Below are 17,736 nucleotides of genomic sequence, written 5' to 3'. Positions count from 1 at the left end.
ATCCCTGGAACAGGTACATGGAAACAACTAGTAGACAGCAGTGACAGCTAGAGCTCTCAACAGTCTGTCTACCTCGGGCAAACATAAAAATGCATGTTGTAAATGGAAACAGTTGTGTATCTGGGTGTGCTGGAGTGGAATAGAAATGCATCGAAGCTCTGTGGACAGCTCATATATAATTGACAGCGATCTACAACAATCAAAATCACATGAAGCATCTCGTGCTCATAATCTTTTCCATGCGTTCATCCAGCCAAGCACCCCCAATGGACTGATTCACTGAACCAAAATGGAGGCTGCTGGCAGCTTGGGGGTCTGACTGCATCTGCCAGTCACTGTTGCGTGGCCCAAATACCAGGTTGATTGACATCTAAAGGTTGGTGACTTTAATGAAGTGTGCCATTTGCCCTGGAGTACAGGGTGCTACTTTTGATTACGCTCAGTGGAAGAGAAGGCTTCCCATGTACATGCAGCAGGAACTGTCCACAGCGGATTGAACTGCAACATGTGAAAACATGCTGTTGTGTCATGTAATTAATTCCACTTAAAATTTTAAAGTTTTATTTGCTTTTTTAAATGAATGATTTTACATACAGCCTATAGAAAGAGTTGTATGGTGATTCTTGTTCAAAAATGTATTCAAGCCTGTCATTCAATCTACAGGTTTCTAGACCAAGTGTGCACTGGATGCTGCATCACTCCAGTGTAACTGTGTTTATTAGCAGTCAGTGATTAACATCATTACAGGTACTGTTTATGTAGGGCTAGTAGGGCCAGGCAGTAATAACAATATAAACCCTGAATGAAAATGAAACTTTGAAATAATATCAGTAGGTTACATTTCTCAACAACATACTAATAACCAAATCCCAAAACAATACTATCGTTACATATCATATGGTATACTCCCTTCTACACTAGGTATAGTTTAGTAGTGCCCATTCCATTCCATTTAACTTAACCACTATTTCCTGGTTTGAGCTTCTCTAATGAGTATTTTCTACTTTTCTCTCTTTTCTAAACAAAAGATGTCATAGGGATGGACATTTTATACTATTTTATGACATTATATACATCAGACAATTAATACTGTGAGAAAATAGAAAGACTGCTTTCGTCAAATTTTCTGAAAAATGGATAATGAAAATAATTTGTCCCACCAGCCCAGTGGGCTGAGTAAGCAATTGTTTATCTAAAGTCAGACTGATGGGAGAGAAGAGTGGTCTCTCTGAGGAAACGTTTTAGTGTCAGCACAGAACACGATAGCTCAAAACATTTACTGTAAAGATTTGCTGTGGATAAAAGATGCTGGTATAGTGTGAGTACTTTGGGTACTTATAGCCTCTTCGGGCAACAAAGTGGATGAGAAGGTCTCAAAGGCTATTTACAGTGCAAATCTTGCTAAATGTAGCACCCAAGCTAGAGAAAAGGGAGGATAATTTTCATCAAATACAACAAAAAATAAGTAGAAGATAAACATAAACTAGTGTAGAATAAAAAAAATGCCCACGAATACTTGTTACTTTAACTTAATGTAACTAGAGTATATACATTTACATTAGTACATAAGTATGAATTTGAGGGTTGTAATATTGTGTATAATGGTAAATGGATATATAGTTTTAATGACTAAAATGCTTTGCAGTACAACTCACATTCACCCATTCATACATGCAGCACCTCCGGCAATATGCTTTGATGTTTCCCCAATAAAATAGCTCTGTATGGGAAACACTTTGGGGTTTTCAATGAATGACTTTTACTTGTAATGGAGAATATAAGTGTAAAGTACAGTAACTTTCAGGTTCTTAATACTTTCTCTGGGGCTGATCAACACACTCCACACAGTACTATCATTATCTAACCTTCTCTTTAAGGATGCTGGACAATTTTGACTTGTTTGCTATATATTTATAGTTGTTCGAGCTGTGGTGCTCATAAGTTAAGGAACGTCAGAATATGTTTAAATATGATGGATAATTTGGTTATTAATTGCAGCGATTGGTATCCTGATCAAAAAAAAGTCCAGACTCTAAATGAAAAGGACAGGGATCACTCAACACACAGGTTATTCAGTGAGAAAATGTCCACCCACAGGATTTAAATCTATGCTCTTAATGAGACATGAGTCTCCCTTTTCTTGGTCAGCAGCTTTGTTTTTGCCAGGCAGCCACCCACTTACTCATTAAGTGATCCTACTGTAGGGATCATCAAAAAACAGAGATACAATGGAAGTTTCTGGGAATGAAATTAATTATAATTATAATTAGGCAACAGCGTTCCTTGGCAGCTCCGTTTACACACACAGTTCACCCAAAAATATACATGGGCTGACTTGGGAGATGGCATCGCTGAATCACAAACACAAGTTGAAAAGTTTTCTGGAGCTTCAGAGCTCCAGATGAATCTCATTTTCAGTCAAACAGACAAGAATGAGGCTGTAGTCTGAGTAAAAACATATGCAAACGTAAATGTAGCCAAGAAGCATTCAGGATCCAATCACTCACCTGCAGCAGGTGGTCAGAGGTGCCAATGCAATACGTTTCCTGTCAGTTTCGAGGATCAACACAAACAAAAACATGATCACATCGATAAACCTAATGGCTTTTCATTTCGAAGGATGTAATTACTGTTTGTGGTCAAGGTATAACGTACATTCTGTGTTAACACAGATATATTTCAGTGTCGAGTATAACTATTCTTACTAAAGCCATTTTCTGGAGACAATGCAGACAGGTGCTTTCAGGCTAAATCCACACTAACATATTCTCATTCATGACTCAACTACCATCGGTGAAATTATAATCTTACTTTGGCCGGGGATGAACTTGTTTTAAAACCGAATATGCAATGGCTTCCTTGTGTGTCCTGCATCTGTGTGTCGGTTGTCCATATCCTCCAAAATGAATGCTATGTATCCGCAAGATGCAATACGCACATGAAGAGTAGGGGGCGTGTAGGGGCACTTACTCACCATTGCCACAACGTTGCTAATTTCAGGGCCTCACATACCAACTTTTTCTGTCATGATTTCAGAGGTAACCTTAGCCTATGCTAACCTCCTCTAGTGTTGTTATGTTTTTTTATTTACTGAGTTCTGTGGTGTACCCTTTTGTGGAATACTCCAGTAACATGCATATTATATAGTATTTTCTGCAATGAAGCAACCCCCTGCAAATAGACAATCTGATTCCTGTTTACACAGACACACTCAGTCATATCATGGTCAGTATGAAATGCTTTTTCAGGTGTGTTAGTATGGATGAAGAAAACATATGATACAGAGCGAAAATGTTTTAATTTTAAAACGTCATCATATAACAGAAAAGTTTTACTGTGGATGTAGCCTCAGACAGTAAGAGGTTATATGCCTCCACTATTTCCAATGTAAGCACAACAGCGGTGCATTAAATATCATTTAGCTGACGCTTTTTCCAAAGCGACTTCCAATAAGTACATTCAACCATGAGGGTACACACCCAAAACAGCAAGAATCATTGCAGTGCATCAGCTGCAAAAGCCAAACTACTACAATGCAGCAGCAAGAAGACAGAGGACAGTTGGTGCTTGTCGGCTGCCACCATAATTCATGGCAATCACACAAACAATACATTATATATCTTACCCCTGAAGTTATTCACATTGTTGCCAGTGGACAAGCATAGTCTGGAGTCTGTGCCTTGCTGGTTCATGTCCTTTCTTACAGTTGCCTTAGAAAATCTCCACACTCTTTCACTTGTTGTATACTTTATGGTGTTGTAGATTTAATTTTAAATGAATATAACTGCCATTGTTGCCCACTCAATGCCACATGAGGCGCATTACCCAGCTTGATTCTGCTCCTCTGCTCCTTTCTAATCACTCAAGCATAGAACTGATCTTTTAAAAAACCTGCTGAATTCATATTTATGTTCCTGGATAAATGGGCCATCGTTTCTTCTGCAACAATGAAGTTAAAAGACTGCGTTGCGATCCGCAGGAGGAATTTCTCTCCTGTCTGCATGTGTGTGTGTGTCCTCTTCTCTGTCACATTTCACACTTACACAATTACATGTATTTAGTTATTAAATGATGATGTCGGATCATGAATTTGGGTCGCTCCGGTCACTTTAACCCTGATGTCCTTGCTGTGAGCGTCATGTTATGTCTCGAAATGTGTGTGTTGGACTTTTTTCAATGTGTAGCGCAGATCAACGGGGGAGTGAGGAGGGAGGACATGCAGCAGAGTAATACAGCACGGTACAAGGATACTGGACATGTTATGTGTGTCTGCTCCGATCCCGAAGCAGTGGTGGCAATAATCTTGCAGCGGTGGGTCATATTGTTCGGTACCTATGGTACTGTAAAAAGTGAAAATTGACATTTTTAGAATTTCGGCATCGGCTCGGTACCGAAGTATCGGTTCCGGTGACATCCCTAGTTTGAACTGCTGGCACAATCAGCTGTCTCAGACAGCAGTGTAAACAGTGTGCATGTGTGAGCCATGGTTGAAGCAGCCGTGTGTAAGGACATAGAGGCGCAGGAGAGTATGGGAGATGTCTCTGAATGGTGAATGGCGTGTTGGTTTAGGGGTTTAGTTTTGGAATGGATTTGAAAATGAACGACCACTAGTGAGTGGGAATCTTGAAGCTTTCAAGATTCCCACTCACTAGTGGTCGCTGGTGACAGGGGGCTGCCCTCCTTTTATTAGAGGGTGTTCACTTTTTCAAATAAATGTAATGATGTAGAGACGTCCCAAATGGCTGACTCAAGCAGTGGCCCTGCAAGGTCCAAGACATTTTGAAACACTGGGTGGCATTGTGATCTGTGTTTAATACATAAATGTAGATTTTTTAAATAAATATGTTAATAAATGTGATATTAAAACCAGCAATATGAATTTCATCAAAGAACAGTCATATAATTAAGTTTACAGCTCAAAAAACACATTTAAATGTGCATTATCTCTTTAATGTCTTTAGTCATCATGAGATTCCCACACAGACAAAGTAAAAGTTGGCAGCTTGGTCAAAGCCCATTTATATGAAATCGACACCATGAAGTGCCTCTCGTGCCGGGATGCTGACAGTGCTGTCAGCCAGACACCTGAGCTGAGAGTATAAGAGCAGCCAACAGATACGAGTCATGCTGCCCTACTGTTGTGCTGCCTTCCATTTTCATCACCTGTTTCTATACATTGCAAATATCAAACTTTAAACTTGAAGTAAATATGAAATCGACATTTATTGTGATAATTGTCAATATTAATTGATACGAAAATGTGTATTGTGATAACCATATCACCCAACCCTAAAGATCTTTGCGTACCAAGTACGAATTTTCGTGTGAGCTATTTAAATCTGTCTTTGAAGTTTGATCACACACAGAAACCTTGCACATTTCAACCGATGCGTTTTATTACTCAGGCTGTGTGGAGGATATTGTGGCCCTGTCACAACTTGAAAAGAGAAAGGCAAAACTATTGGGTCTTTCCAATCCTGAGAAGACTTCAGGAACAAGGAGAATTTCATCTTCTGATTAAGGAGCTGCGAAATTATCATGATCCATTCCAATTCGATTTCAGGATGTCAGTGGACCAGTTTGATACTCGGGTAGCAACCCTGTGAGACAGCACATAATAAAGGCCGCACTGCGGTTGTATGCTTCCACCAGCCAGTGCAGTTTCTGTCTACAGAATGTTTTTTCCAGATTTATACAAGGTCACTGTGACCTTTGATCACCAAAATCGAATCCATGAGTCCAATTGACTTATTGATTGAACCTAACCCTGACCCTAACCCCTTCTATCATCAAACTTGACATATAGTCGAGGAACTATAAATTAAATCAGAATCGGACAGACCTCAAGACACCTCAGTTAACCCTCGTGTTGTTCCTGGGTCGGATTGACCCAGAGTGTGTGTGTGTCTGTGTGTGCGTGCGTGCGTGCGTGCGTGCGTCCGTGCGTGCGTGCGTGCGCAAGCCCTGGCCGGTCAGGGTTAGGGTTAGGGTGACCGAAGGATTGTCAATATCCAATTCTCCTGGGGTCATTGAGATGAATGAATTGTCATTCTCGATTCTCCTGGGGGGTCATTTAGACCCCCAGAGAGGGCGCTGTGTTGCTCTGTGGGGTCATTTAGACCCCCACCTGATTCCAATTGTAATCTCGGGGGGTATATTAGACCCACAGAGAAGCCGGTGAACCATTCTCCGTGTGCCATTCTCCCTGACCAGGTCACGATGTCACGTCAAGCGTGTTTCACCAGAGAACAGGTTCTCCGACAGCTATTCTCCCAGCAACAATCCTCTGAACCCGAAGAGGACGCGAAAGAGCAAGACCGAGAAGCGGACCGAGAAGCAGACCGACGACCCAGTGGGTGATGCTGCTGCAGATTCGTCATCCTTGGAAGAAGAAGAAGGACAAGACCACGGAACAACCACCACCACCACGGGACTCGTGGAAAGAGAGAGAAATGGGGGAAATAACATGGTCCTCGAGGGCGTACGGCCGAGAGGAGGGCCGCTGCTCCTCCTCCTCCTCCTCCTCCTCCTCTGCTGTGGCTCAAAGCGCCGCCGCTACGCCCATCGGGGTCCCCCCGGGCCCCACGATGCATGCAACGTCCCGCGCCGGTGACCTAGCCTCGACGTTCCGCCTGTTCGTCACGCCGACGGTAGAGAACATCATCCTGGAGATGACGAATCGGGAGGGTCGCCGAATACGGCAACGAATGGAAAGGGATGGACGAGACCGACCTGCGCGCCTACGTAGGGCTGCTGATCTTAGCGGGCGTGTACAGGTCCCGGGGCAAGGCCGCCGCCAGCCTGTGGGACACCGAGAGCGGCCGGGCGATATTTCGTGCCACGATGCCCCTAAAACTCTTCCACATGTACTCCAGACTGCTGCGCTTCGACGACCGCGAGACGAAACGCACGAGATGAGCCACGGACAAATTGCCGGCCGTGTGAGAGGTCTGGGACGCGTGGGTGGCGCGGCTGCCGCACCTCTACAACCCGGGGCCCGAAGTGACCATGGCCAGGCAACTGGTTCCGTTCAGAGGTTAGTTTTCTTTTTTCGTTTTTTTTAATATTATTATTATGTTATGTTATGTTATTATGTTATGTAGCTATAGCTAGATAGCGGCTGCTAGTCCTCGTCCTCATCTGCTCTCCTCTCCTTTCCGACAGTACATGCCCAGCAAGCCGGCGAAATACGGGATCAAGTCGTGGGTGGCCTGCGATGCAAAATCCAGCTACGCTTGGAAGATGCAAGTGTACACCGGAAAGCCGAGCGGCGGACGCCCAGAACAGAACCAGGGGTTGCGGGTAGTGCTCGATGTAACGGAGGGACTGCACGGTCGTAACGTCACGTGCAACAATTACTTCGCCTCCAACGAAGTCGCGCGGCAGCTCCTGGAGAGGAAGATCACCGTGGTCGGCACGGTTCGGAAGAACAAGCCCGAGCTCGCGGTCAAGGGAAGAGAGCCGCACAGAGAGCTCTTGACCACGACGACGACGACGACGCTCGACCCGAGTGTCCGGCCTCCTCCATAGCCCTAGCAGCAGCCCCGCTCGGGGCGAGTAAGAGGAAGAGTTGTCAGATATGCCCCAGGAAAAAGGACTGTAAAACTCACACCGTGTGCCGCGGGTGTAACAAATACATCTGCAAGGGCTGCTCACTTGTCTATTGCCCTACGTGTGCATGCTAATATGTGGTGGGCTATGTGAGGGGGCCAACAGCCGGGGGAAGCAGGGACAACACAAGGGTTAACTTTTCACTGTATGTCATTGTATAGAAAATCTCCACAAACATCTGCTATTGTGCATAGATGTTAACATGGTAATAGCCTTGAGAACAATATCTCGTTAAGAGCAATCAAAAGATGGATTTAACACAAGAGTCAATGCTAAGTTCTCTTTGAACCACAAACTATGAGCAGCCTAGTGCAAAAGTCCTTCACATCAGCCTCAAATCTAATTGGAGATGGAAAGGACTAACAAGCATGTTAACAAACTATAAGCAGAATGGTTGCAATGCAACCAACATGGCAAGTTACATCAGGGTGAAATCTAACATCAACTCAGTGGTGGGAGAAGTATTCTGATCCTTTATCAAAGTACTATTTCCCCACTTTAAAAATATTCCACTGTGAGTAAATCCCTGCATCCAAAAGCCTACTTACTATTTTCAGTTAAATGTACTTCAAGTATGAAAGGTTACGAAAATTAATCTGTTGTAGGATCCTCTAGGATTTGTTTAGCAGCTCCCCCTTTTGTTTAGACGCCCCTTTCAATGTCTTAAAATACATGTCTCATAAACACATGTCTCATAAACTCTCGAGCAAATCAAACAAAGACAAAATAAACTTCAAGTACTTTTCATGTCCTAATAACTTCTGACTAGAGATGGTGTTTATTGTTAACATGTAAAGTGATCAGAGGATTTAAGGGAAACACTGATATTACAGCCACATTGATGTGTACATTGCATTTTACTGCTGTAGATGTTTAAGGTTGAGCTTATTTGAAGTACTTTATATACTGTTGGGTAGTTTAAGATCATCATATCTGTGTGAGAACCAACTTCTCATGAGGGCTATTTTCAGCTTTGTGACAAATCCTTTTCCAGCTGATTCACAGGCTTTTAGATTTAGAATGTTCTAAATTCATAAAAGAACACTTGATCTTTCAGTTTATCACAAACATTCAACATTAACGCATCTTGAAATACAGGGTTTTCACTGACATCTGAATGTAACCAAAGCTGTCAAATAATTGTAGTGGAGCAAGAAGCACAATATTTCCTTCTGAGATGTAGTGAAGTAAAAGCCAATACTAAGGTAAGTACAAGTAGCTCAATGTCTTAAGCACATTACTTGAGTACATTTACTTTGTTACTGCTTAGTTACCACTACTGCATTAGCACTAATACAATCTTCACATTTCAAAGAATGTACACTGTATCTGGCTTCACTTGGCACTGAACTGTTACAAATACACTACGTAACAACAACTTAAGAAGCTAATTTAGCACTAGCCAGTTTGTTATGTGTTCTTTTAATGCTGCCAACATTGTGTGAATACAGCACTCCTCCACACCACAGATCAGACGTGACAGCATCTGCACCAACCTAAATAAACAAAACTTACCAGATGAACACTAAAGAGGTCAACTAAGCATGTTAGATCTGTAAAACAAGAACCCCCCCCAATAGTGGAAAGATGGTTCAATGGTTTCAGTCTTGAAACTTTTAGCATGAAAACATTTTTCATTGCTTTTTGTCCACTGTCTGCACTCCAAACAACATGCCCATCACATGTACAACCACTGCTTCTCCACCCCCTCAGTCCACACTCCTCTTGGCATGTTGTGGCATATGTATTTATCGAGCAACCAAGTGGCAGTTATCTCACAGCTTAGTCATAATTAGTCCAACGTAGACTGGGGCAGACAGCCTGTTAGTGGGCATATGTTCATATCCTGGTTAAAGGCACACTGCTCCCTGAGGGGGTGGCTGCACGTGTGTGTGTGTGTGTGTGTGTTTTTGTATGTGCTCGCATGTGTATGAGTAACAAGTGTGTGTGCGTATGGCAACAGACGGTTGCTGTGGAGCGCGCCCTGAGCCTACATTAGCACAACCCACCATGTTCCCATCCCTCGGCTACCCAGCCATGCTGAGAGAGGCTATTTGACACCTGGAGGGAAGCAAGTTCATCCGAGTGTGCGGAAGAGGAAGACGACAAGACGGAGCAGGAGAGGAGGGACGTGAGGAGGAGGATAGGGGGGTGACAGGGACCAGAGTCACATGGGACAAGAGAGAGAAGGAAGGGAGGGATGACACAAGGTAAGGAAGAGAGGAGAGCAGAGAGGGGGTGGGGGGGGACAGGCAGAAAGAGAGGCAGTCTGGCTCTGGTCCAGGGTTATCACTGGCAAAAATCGAGCCATTTGCCAGCTGCCAGTTTGAGACGGCAGCACTCAGCCAGAAGGATGCCGCCCTGCGCGGCTTCTGCTGGCTGATGTGTTCGTCTGTGTTTGCATGTCTGTGTGCACACGCCTGAGTGCTGCAGAGCATTGAGAGCTCCGCCGATGTGTTAAAGCACAGGACAGGGATCATATGCATAACCAGTTGGACTGACCGAAAGGACAGTCTCTACAAAACACAAACAAGTCCGGCTGCAGTCGCTCCTCCTCTGCCATCCAGACGACTGCCCGCTTCTGCCAAGCTGCCTGCCGTCCTAGCCATGGAGACGGTGAGAAGCCGCTTAAAAACATCTCCCCAAGTCTCCTTCCTTTCAGACGATGCTCCAGTGTATCCTCTTTAGTCAAGGCGTTGCATAACTGCTTGCCGAGCCCAATCACATGCCAGAGGGACGTCAACAAAAATTTATAAAAATAAACCAGTGAGATCCTGTGTCAAAAGTTAAAACGCGCTATGACAGGTTTATATCACCAACAGCTCATTTCTTCATCACCTCATCAGTGATGCCGAGGCGCAGACGCTGTCCCGATTTCCTCCACCTCACCTCTCTCTTGAAGATGAGTGGTAGAAAGAGATGAAGAAAGAGGGATAAAGTAGAGAGGGATTCAATTCTCTTTTTAATTAAGAGTACAGCGTGATGCTGCTGCAGCTTTACTTGCTCACATCTCGGCAAATGCATCCCACATCTCAATAGATGACATCATCATCTATGAGTACGCACTGAATGTCAGCCACTGTTCACTCTCTAGAAGATGATGTCATTTATAGGTACATACATGTAGCTCTACTATTATTTGAACATCAAGCATCAGAATATTACGCTTTCGTGTTTAAGTGTTCTTTTTTTTTTCTCAATTCTGTGATAGCGATCTGAACCACTGGGCTTTGACAGATGTGCAAACATAGAAACCATCAATCAAGTAATCAATCAATTGACTTTGTGTCGCCCATATTCACAAATCACAATTTGCCTCATAGAGCTTAACAAGGTGTCAAATCTTCTGCCTTTGCTTTGACCCTTGACCAGAGTGAGGAGAAACTACCCCAAAAAAAGTTATAACTAGGGAAAAAACATTGAACGCTCAGAGTGAGGGATCCCTCTCTCAGGACGACAGACGTGCAATAGATGCCACATGTAAACAGGCAACTTGAGATTGGGAAATTTGTGAGTTCATTTTTTGACGATTTTCCGAGATTTTAAAGACCAAATGAAAAGTTAATATTTATGGAAAGTCAAAGATGATTCTTCTGTGTTTAGGTACTTGCTGAATTCCACCCAGATTTGATGAGTGATGCTGTTGACACATATTTGCTATGTGATGACCATACTTTCACCAGCAAGACAATGTGGCCTGACAACATAGTTTGAGCTCACTCGAAATCTCCTCTGATGTGGATCATTCAGTTGTGTGCTGCCAAATTTTTGAAATTCAAACATGAAGCACGCTACTCAAACAAAAGAAATGACCTTGTGCCGTAAGCAGCACAGGTAGAAATGGTAGTTCAGGGCCCTCAGCGGTGCGTGCTCGGTCTCCCACGTGCCCCACCCCGTCAGAGAGGAGGATGCTGACGGTGACAGAGATGCTTCATCTTCTAACAACTTCAAGTGAACACGCCAACCACGGTTGAGCTCTTCTCAACAGCACAACCTTGTAAATCATATCAAGAAAATGTAGTGGAGTCATTTTTACAGTAGTATTTGAAAATTGCAATATTTATTCAGTAATATTTGCAAACAGCCCCTTGACATATGATATTAATCTCATAATGGTGGCACACTGTCTGTTGCAAATCAGCTGTTCCAAGTGACAGTTTACAAAAGAAACTACTGGCCCATAGACGACTTAGTATGCATCATCATGGAGTTGTCTCACCCTCTGGTCTGTGGGACAGTACTGATGCAAAATCTGCATCCACATCGGAAATGGACAATTTTGGGGTGAACAAACTGTGACAGAGTTGTCTCACACGTCCCTTTTAACACGCAACGTTTAACCTTTGCAAAATGTTTGTGGCATAAATTAAGAGTATGCCCACTTCTCCAGGCACCACTGCATCCACCAGTGAGCATCAAATGCACCATTAATATCCCCCCCCCCCACCCCCCACCCCCCCTAGCGGACACAGCCGGTCGTGACTCGGCTCCAGCAAGGACAGCTCCCCAGGAAGAGGTTAATCCACTCATTGCATTTTAATGACATCCACACCAACGCACCATACTAATCACATCTGCCTCCACGTTTCAGTGAAGACTGGCAGCCGGAGAGCAGCTCGCTGACACACACACACACACACACGCACACACACACACACACACGCACACGCACACGCACGCACACACGCACACGCGCACACCACCTCCACCCCTGCACCGGCAACATGTCCTGGAGCTCCAGGGGCAGCAGACTCTCGCATCCTGGCCGAGAGATGCGAACCCCAGACGGGCTGCGACATCTCTCAGTGAAGCCTCGGACGCAGTGTGAGAAAACCACCCGTGTCCATCATTACACAGAGGAAATCAAACAACACTTCTTTATCTTAAAGCTCTCTTATAATTCACGGAGCGGTCAGCCGGTGCGTGCATGACGTCACCGGCCGGCCCGGCTCCACTCAGGTGCGGTGATGGTGAACTTCACCACGTAAAGTGACATTTCCTGACGCAAACACCCAAAGTTAGCCCGGCAGAGGAACGGAGATGAGGAGAGGAGAGAGGGACGAGGGGGAAAGTTGAGCGGGAGACACACGCGCTGCACTTCGACTCACCTTGAGCGGCCGTTCCTCGGGTGCTGAATACACTTGCTATCAAAGTGGCCACATACCAAATCATAGTACTATTGCCGGCCAGAAATAAACCTCATCATATCTCAAAGTGCCCCTTTCGGTCAAGCTGTCATCCTGCAGTGGCCCAGGACGAGCGGAAGCGGCCCGGTCTGCCGTGGTGCTGTTACCCGAGCCCTGGACACTTTTCCATCGGCGCTGTCCCCCTGTCTCTCCCGCTCTCCTCCGCGCTCCGCTCGCATCCTGAGTCGGTTCACCTGCGCCAATGGGACGAGGGAACACGACGCCGCGGACCCAACTGACACGCGCGGGGTCCCGCCCCCGCGCTCCTCTCATTGGTGAGCGTGGGGGAGTCACGGCCGCGGATTGGCTACCTGCGCCGCCGCTCTCCCAGCGGGGAGTGGTGTGTTCAGGACATGTGGAAACACTCGGAGGTTTTTCCACATCTTTAGTTCAGAGACAGGATTTCGGTGCGATGACTCGCTGCAGATAGCAAGAATACCGGCTTTGAATTATTAACCAACATAGATTTACAGGTATTGTTATTTAAATCAATGTTACAGCAATAATATTAAAGAAAATATTGTTGTATTGTTGTGATATATTTGATTTGATCTTGTTTAGCCCTATGAGGTAAAGTGTGATTTGTGAATATGGGCTACACAACTAAGACTTGAATGATTGATTATCTTTATCTTCCTATCAGATTTATTCATCAATTGGCAAATCATTGAATCAGCCAGTTAACTCAGGTTTAACTACAAACTTTGTGTTTGTAGTCTTCCTGCAGTTTATCATGGGGCAGGAGTTCATTTGAAGAGGTCATCAATACTACTGATCCTAGTGTTTTCATTAGTTCCCGTTTTCTTTGTCTTTCCTTTTCATTTAGGTTTGTAAATTCATAGTTTTTTCATAATTTTTCACATCTACAATTTTATACCTTTAATATTGTTTGTGGCTTGTGATGTTTAATGTTTTAAATTAGTAGTTGCCATCCTGTTGCTTGTGTTCTGATCAGGTGAACATCCACAGTCTGTATTTCATGCAGATAATGGACAACTAAACATAACTTATATGAAATCCCTCTATTTTACTTGTGCTTTTTGGTTTGACTGCCAGCATGTAGGTTAGACCAAGAATCTTCTGTTAACAGATCCATATTGTAATGAACTCATATACTCAAGTAAAGACAACTGAGGCTAATTGAGTTCAATATTTTATTCACCACTGTCAACACCGATTAGAAATTCAGCCATTATGTTATCTATATCACTTATTATAAGAGTGGGATCATTAAATGCAAAGCCTACATACATCATTAAATAAAACCTGTTGTGGTCACAAGGTAACTTTTAAAAGTTAATATCAAAGTTAGGTTTGGTAAGTTGATTCTGTTTTTATCTTATTTGTTGAAATCCTTTTCATGTCCGATAGCTATCAATAAAAAAAATTGTCTGGAAGAAAAGCCAGTGTTTGTAGCCGCTGCAGCACTTTTTTGTACTTTTGAATGAAATGATTGGCTGGTGTACCTCTCCCTCACTAACCGACCTGCCTGCCTGTGTGCAAGCTGTCCATACTCTCACTGCACATGAGTGGAGTCTTTAGCAAGAGAGTCATACACTGTTGAAGCAGAGACGATAGCCAGAAGTTAGCGAGCAAGTCACGCAAAAGTCGGCTTCTAGCAGTAGTGTAGCTTTGATCAGAGGGCTGATGGTAAGGGGTGGGATGTATCAGTTGCATTTTTTCAAAGTGAAGCCTACTCAACTTTTCCAGGATTACCAACCCTAGCTTTAAGTATCTCAGGGATCGGGTAGGACTAAACTTCATATTACAAAAACAAGAGTCAGTTTTAAAGGATGAGTTGTTACTGCTCAAAGGTGATCACAGCAATGCCACACTCTCAACCACAGATGGTAAAATCCAACAGGTGGTTACCCTGGTTAATAGGATAAAAAAAATCTCTCCTGTCATTTAATAAAGATCCTACTGATGCTCAACTATAGGTGTTGAATGTCGAATGAGTCAGAGGAATCAGGATCTATCCACAAAATTGCTCAAACTTCTGACTCGTAGAAAGATTCTTGCCTCCTCTTTTTTATTTTTCCTTGCAGGACTTGAACGCAGCACCGGGGGGGGGGGGAGCGTTTCAAGGTGGGTTGGAGTGTGAAACCGTAGCGGAGCTGCAGTATCATCCTGCGCAATAAGAGGAGGAGAGGGATCCTCCAGCTCGAGCATCACCGTGTCACTGCCATCCACTCACTCCACTCCTGCTTGGAATGTGTGGGACTGGGATTGTGACAATGTTCTCAGTGAGTGGATGAAGATTTAAAAAAAGACCAATGTCATTAAAGGACACTTGACTAAAATAATTTGAACATTCTGGATTCAGCACGATTCCTCTTTAATGATGCAGTGATTCAGTGAGAGAGACTTTAAAATCCCACAAACATCCTCCACCTCCAGCTCTGCATGCGGAGCCCTGCTGCTCCTCTGGGAGGAGGCTCCAGTAATAGCCTCTCACAACATGACAAATTCATTTCAACTTATTTGTGGTCGTTCTATTTAAGACAAGCTTGTGTTCCCCTCATTTCGTATTTATTATCTAAATCCAGTTTTTCTTGAGTAGTATAGTCTCTGTGGCTGCTTCATTCACACGATTTCCCCAAAGAAATCAATCAAATGTTACCTCATATCAGAGAAGTTACTGATGCAACCAGATGATTTATATATGATCTCCTTTCAGAAGCATTGTCCCGCTTGTAAGTCTTCCCCAGTGCAAGATAATACGCAGGGTAAATAAATTATTTAATGCAAGCCGAATGATGACAAATAAGAAAGATGCAACATCTTGTCTTTCAACCAGTCAATTGTTTTTCATTCTCTCGACAGCAGAAACTGTGACAGCTTTAAAAAAATTAAAAAAAACTCCCTTCTCCCCAGCCCTGTCAACTCTGGTGTTCGTGAAATCTGTGCTATCACACGAAAATACAAAAAGACTTAACAGCTTTTACATCATTCAAACTTAAAACCCAAGCTTTTAGAGACTGCACCACTGCTGCTGTGGTTAGGATGCAATAAAGACTGTTTTCAATTAGACATTAGCTCTTAAAAACTGTATGAAAGTGTTAAGTGATCTTCACAATTACCAGAGGTGGGGAATCGTTTAAGTTGCTTGTTTTGTCCAACCTACAGTCCAGAGACTCAAAGATATTCAGGTCACGAACATATGTACAGGGCAGGACTTCCTTTTAGTGGGGGGAGTTTTGGCCGCTTCTCTAAAGATAAGATTAGATTTAACTTTAATGTCATTGTGCAGTGTACCAGTACAACACCAATGAAATGCAGTTTATATCTAAACAGAAGTGCAAACACAGTATTATTTATAGGTAAGTGCAGGAAATGACATACTACAGCTTTAGTGATACTATAACTTACAATATTTACAGTGGTGTACACTGAAGAATTGCCATGTACAAATATATACAGGGGAACAATTTAACCATGAATACAGATAAAAGTGGGTTGTGGGTTGAGTTTGAGAGTGAAATGTAGGTTTATATATACAGTATGAACATCAATGTACATTTTGTGAAGTTTGTGTAGTATGTAAACATATATACATCCGGTTATATACAGTAATATAGGTGAACAGTATAGGAAGACTGTGGAAAAGGGACTAGTGCAATGAACAAGCTTGTGAAAGGACAGTAAGTACATGTAGGAATAGTAGCAATAGATCTGATTGATCAATTGATCAGAGTAATATCTGACTGATTTTCTGTCAACCAGCTAATCATTGAATCAGCAAGTCAACTCAGTTCTAACTATAATATTTAGCTTTGCAGTCATACTGCAGTTTATCATTGGCCAGGAGTTCACTAAACACTGTTGCCTCATAGCAAGAAGGTTCCCAGATCAAATCCTGGTTCGGCCGAGATCTTTTTCGGTGGAGTTTGCATATTCTTCCTGTCTTTGTGAGGGGGTTTGGTTAATTGGAGACTCTAAATTGACCGTAGGTGTGAGTGTGAATGGTTATTTGTCTCTATATGTTGGCCCTGTGATATGCTGGCAACCTGTCCAGGGAGTACACTGCCTCTCGTTCTTTTTCTTTTACATTTGTAATTTCGTAGTTGGGTCTATACATATAGATGTGTGACATCTTTATGTTTTGTCTGGAAATGAAAAAAAACATTCTTTGTGGAACTGTTATTATGTATGAAACTCTAAATAAAAAACACAGCAAAAAGAAAAAAAAAACATTTGTGATGCTGTGATGAATTTACCTGGCAGACAGAAAGCAGCTGCTGTGGGATGAATGACCTTTGTCCCGGATGGATTTATTTGAGTTTATTGTCATCATTGCTTCATGTTAATGTGACACCCTTGTAGAGGTGTGATCAGTGGTCGTTCAGTCTGTGATGATTTGTGAGCCTCCGGGTGTTGTCCTCAGACTCAAGTCCAAATCAATAATTAGATCAAAAGACAGCAGGAGAGATGTGATGGCATGGTTTTCAGGACGCTTGGCGAGATGCATCATTTCACGTGGTGATAAAATAAATGCTGTTTATGAACAGACTGCAGCTCGGCTCTGGGATTTAGTGTCAGTCTGTTAGTAAGTTTACCACTTTGGATCAAATATTTGTCAGCAACATTTGGATGAATTACCATGACATTTCATCAAGGTGATGTGTGCCACCATGGGGTCGAGATTTCTGGTTTTAACTGAATTGTCTCCAGAATTACCAGATAGATTGCCACGAATTTTGCCACACGCATTCACTTTCCCTTAAGGATGAATGATACCTTTGATAAGCCTGACATTTTACCTGTAGTTGTATAATCAGGTCAAAATATGAATGTGTCCCACACGTAACCAAAAAACAATAATTAAACAAAGAACATCTGCATCTGATATCTTAATTGCTCAAATAATAGCTTTTCTCCTAGGCATGCAAACAGTTGTTTCATTGCAAAATGCAGATTTTAACGACACAACAGCTGT

At 43.1% G+C, this 17,736-nt stretch overlaps 1 protein-coding gene across 6 annotated transcripts in view; it reads right to left on the bottom strand.

Annotated features, from left to right (window-relative positions):
- The window catches only part of LOC117774428 (protein turtle homolog B-like), a 116,369-nt gene extending 103,354 nt beyond the window's left edge, over nt 1-13,015 (bottom strand). For all 6 annotated transcript variants that reach the window (XM_034606848.1, XM_034606850.1, XM_034606851.1 and 3 more), the window contains exon 1: nt 12,720-13,015. In XM_034606848.1, coding sequence (XP_034462739.1) covers nt 12,720-12,783 — 64 coding nt within the window. In that variant the 5' untranslated portion in view covers nt 12,784-13,015. The remainder of the gene's footprint in view (nt 1-12,719) is intronic.
- Between the last annotated feature and the right edge of the window lie 4,721 nt (nt 13,016-17,736).

This window comes from Hippoglossus hippoglossus, chromosome 14 (genome assembly GCF_009819705.1).
Source record: "Hippoglossus hippoglossus isolate fHipHip1 chromosome 14, fHipHip1.pri, whole genome shotgun sequence".
NCBI classification, from domain to species: Eukaryota; Metazoa; Chordata; class Actinopteri; order Pleuronectiformes; family Pleuronectidae; genus Hippoglossus; species Hippoglossus hippoglossus.
Note: the sequence above shows the minus strand (reverse complement) of the source record. Positions and strands in the feature narration are given on the sequence as shown.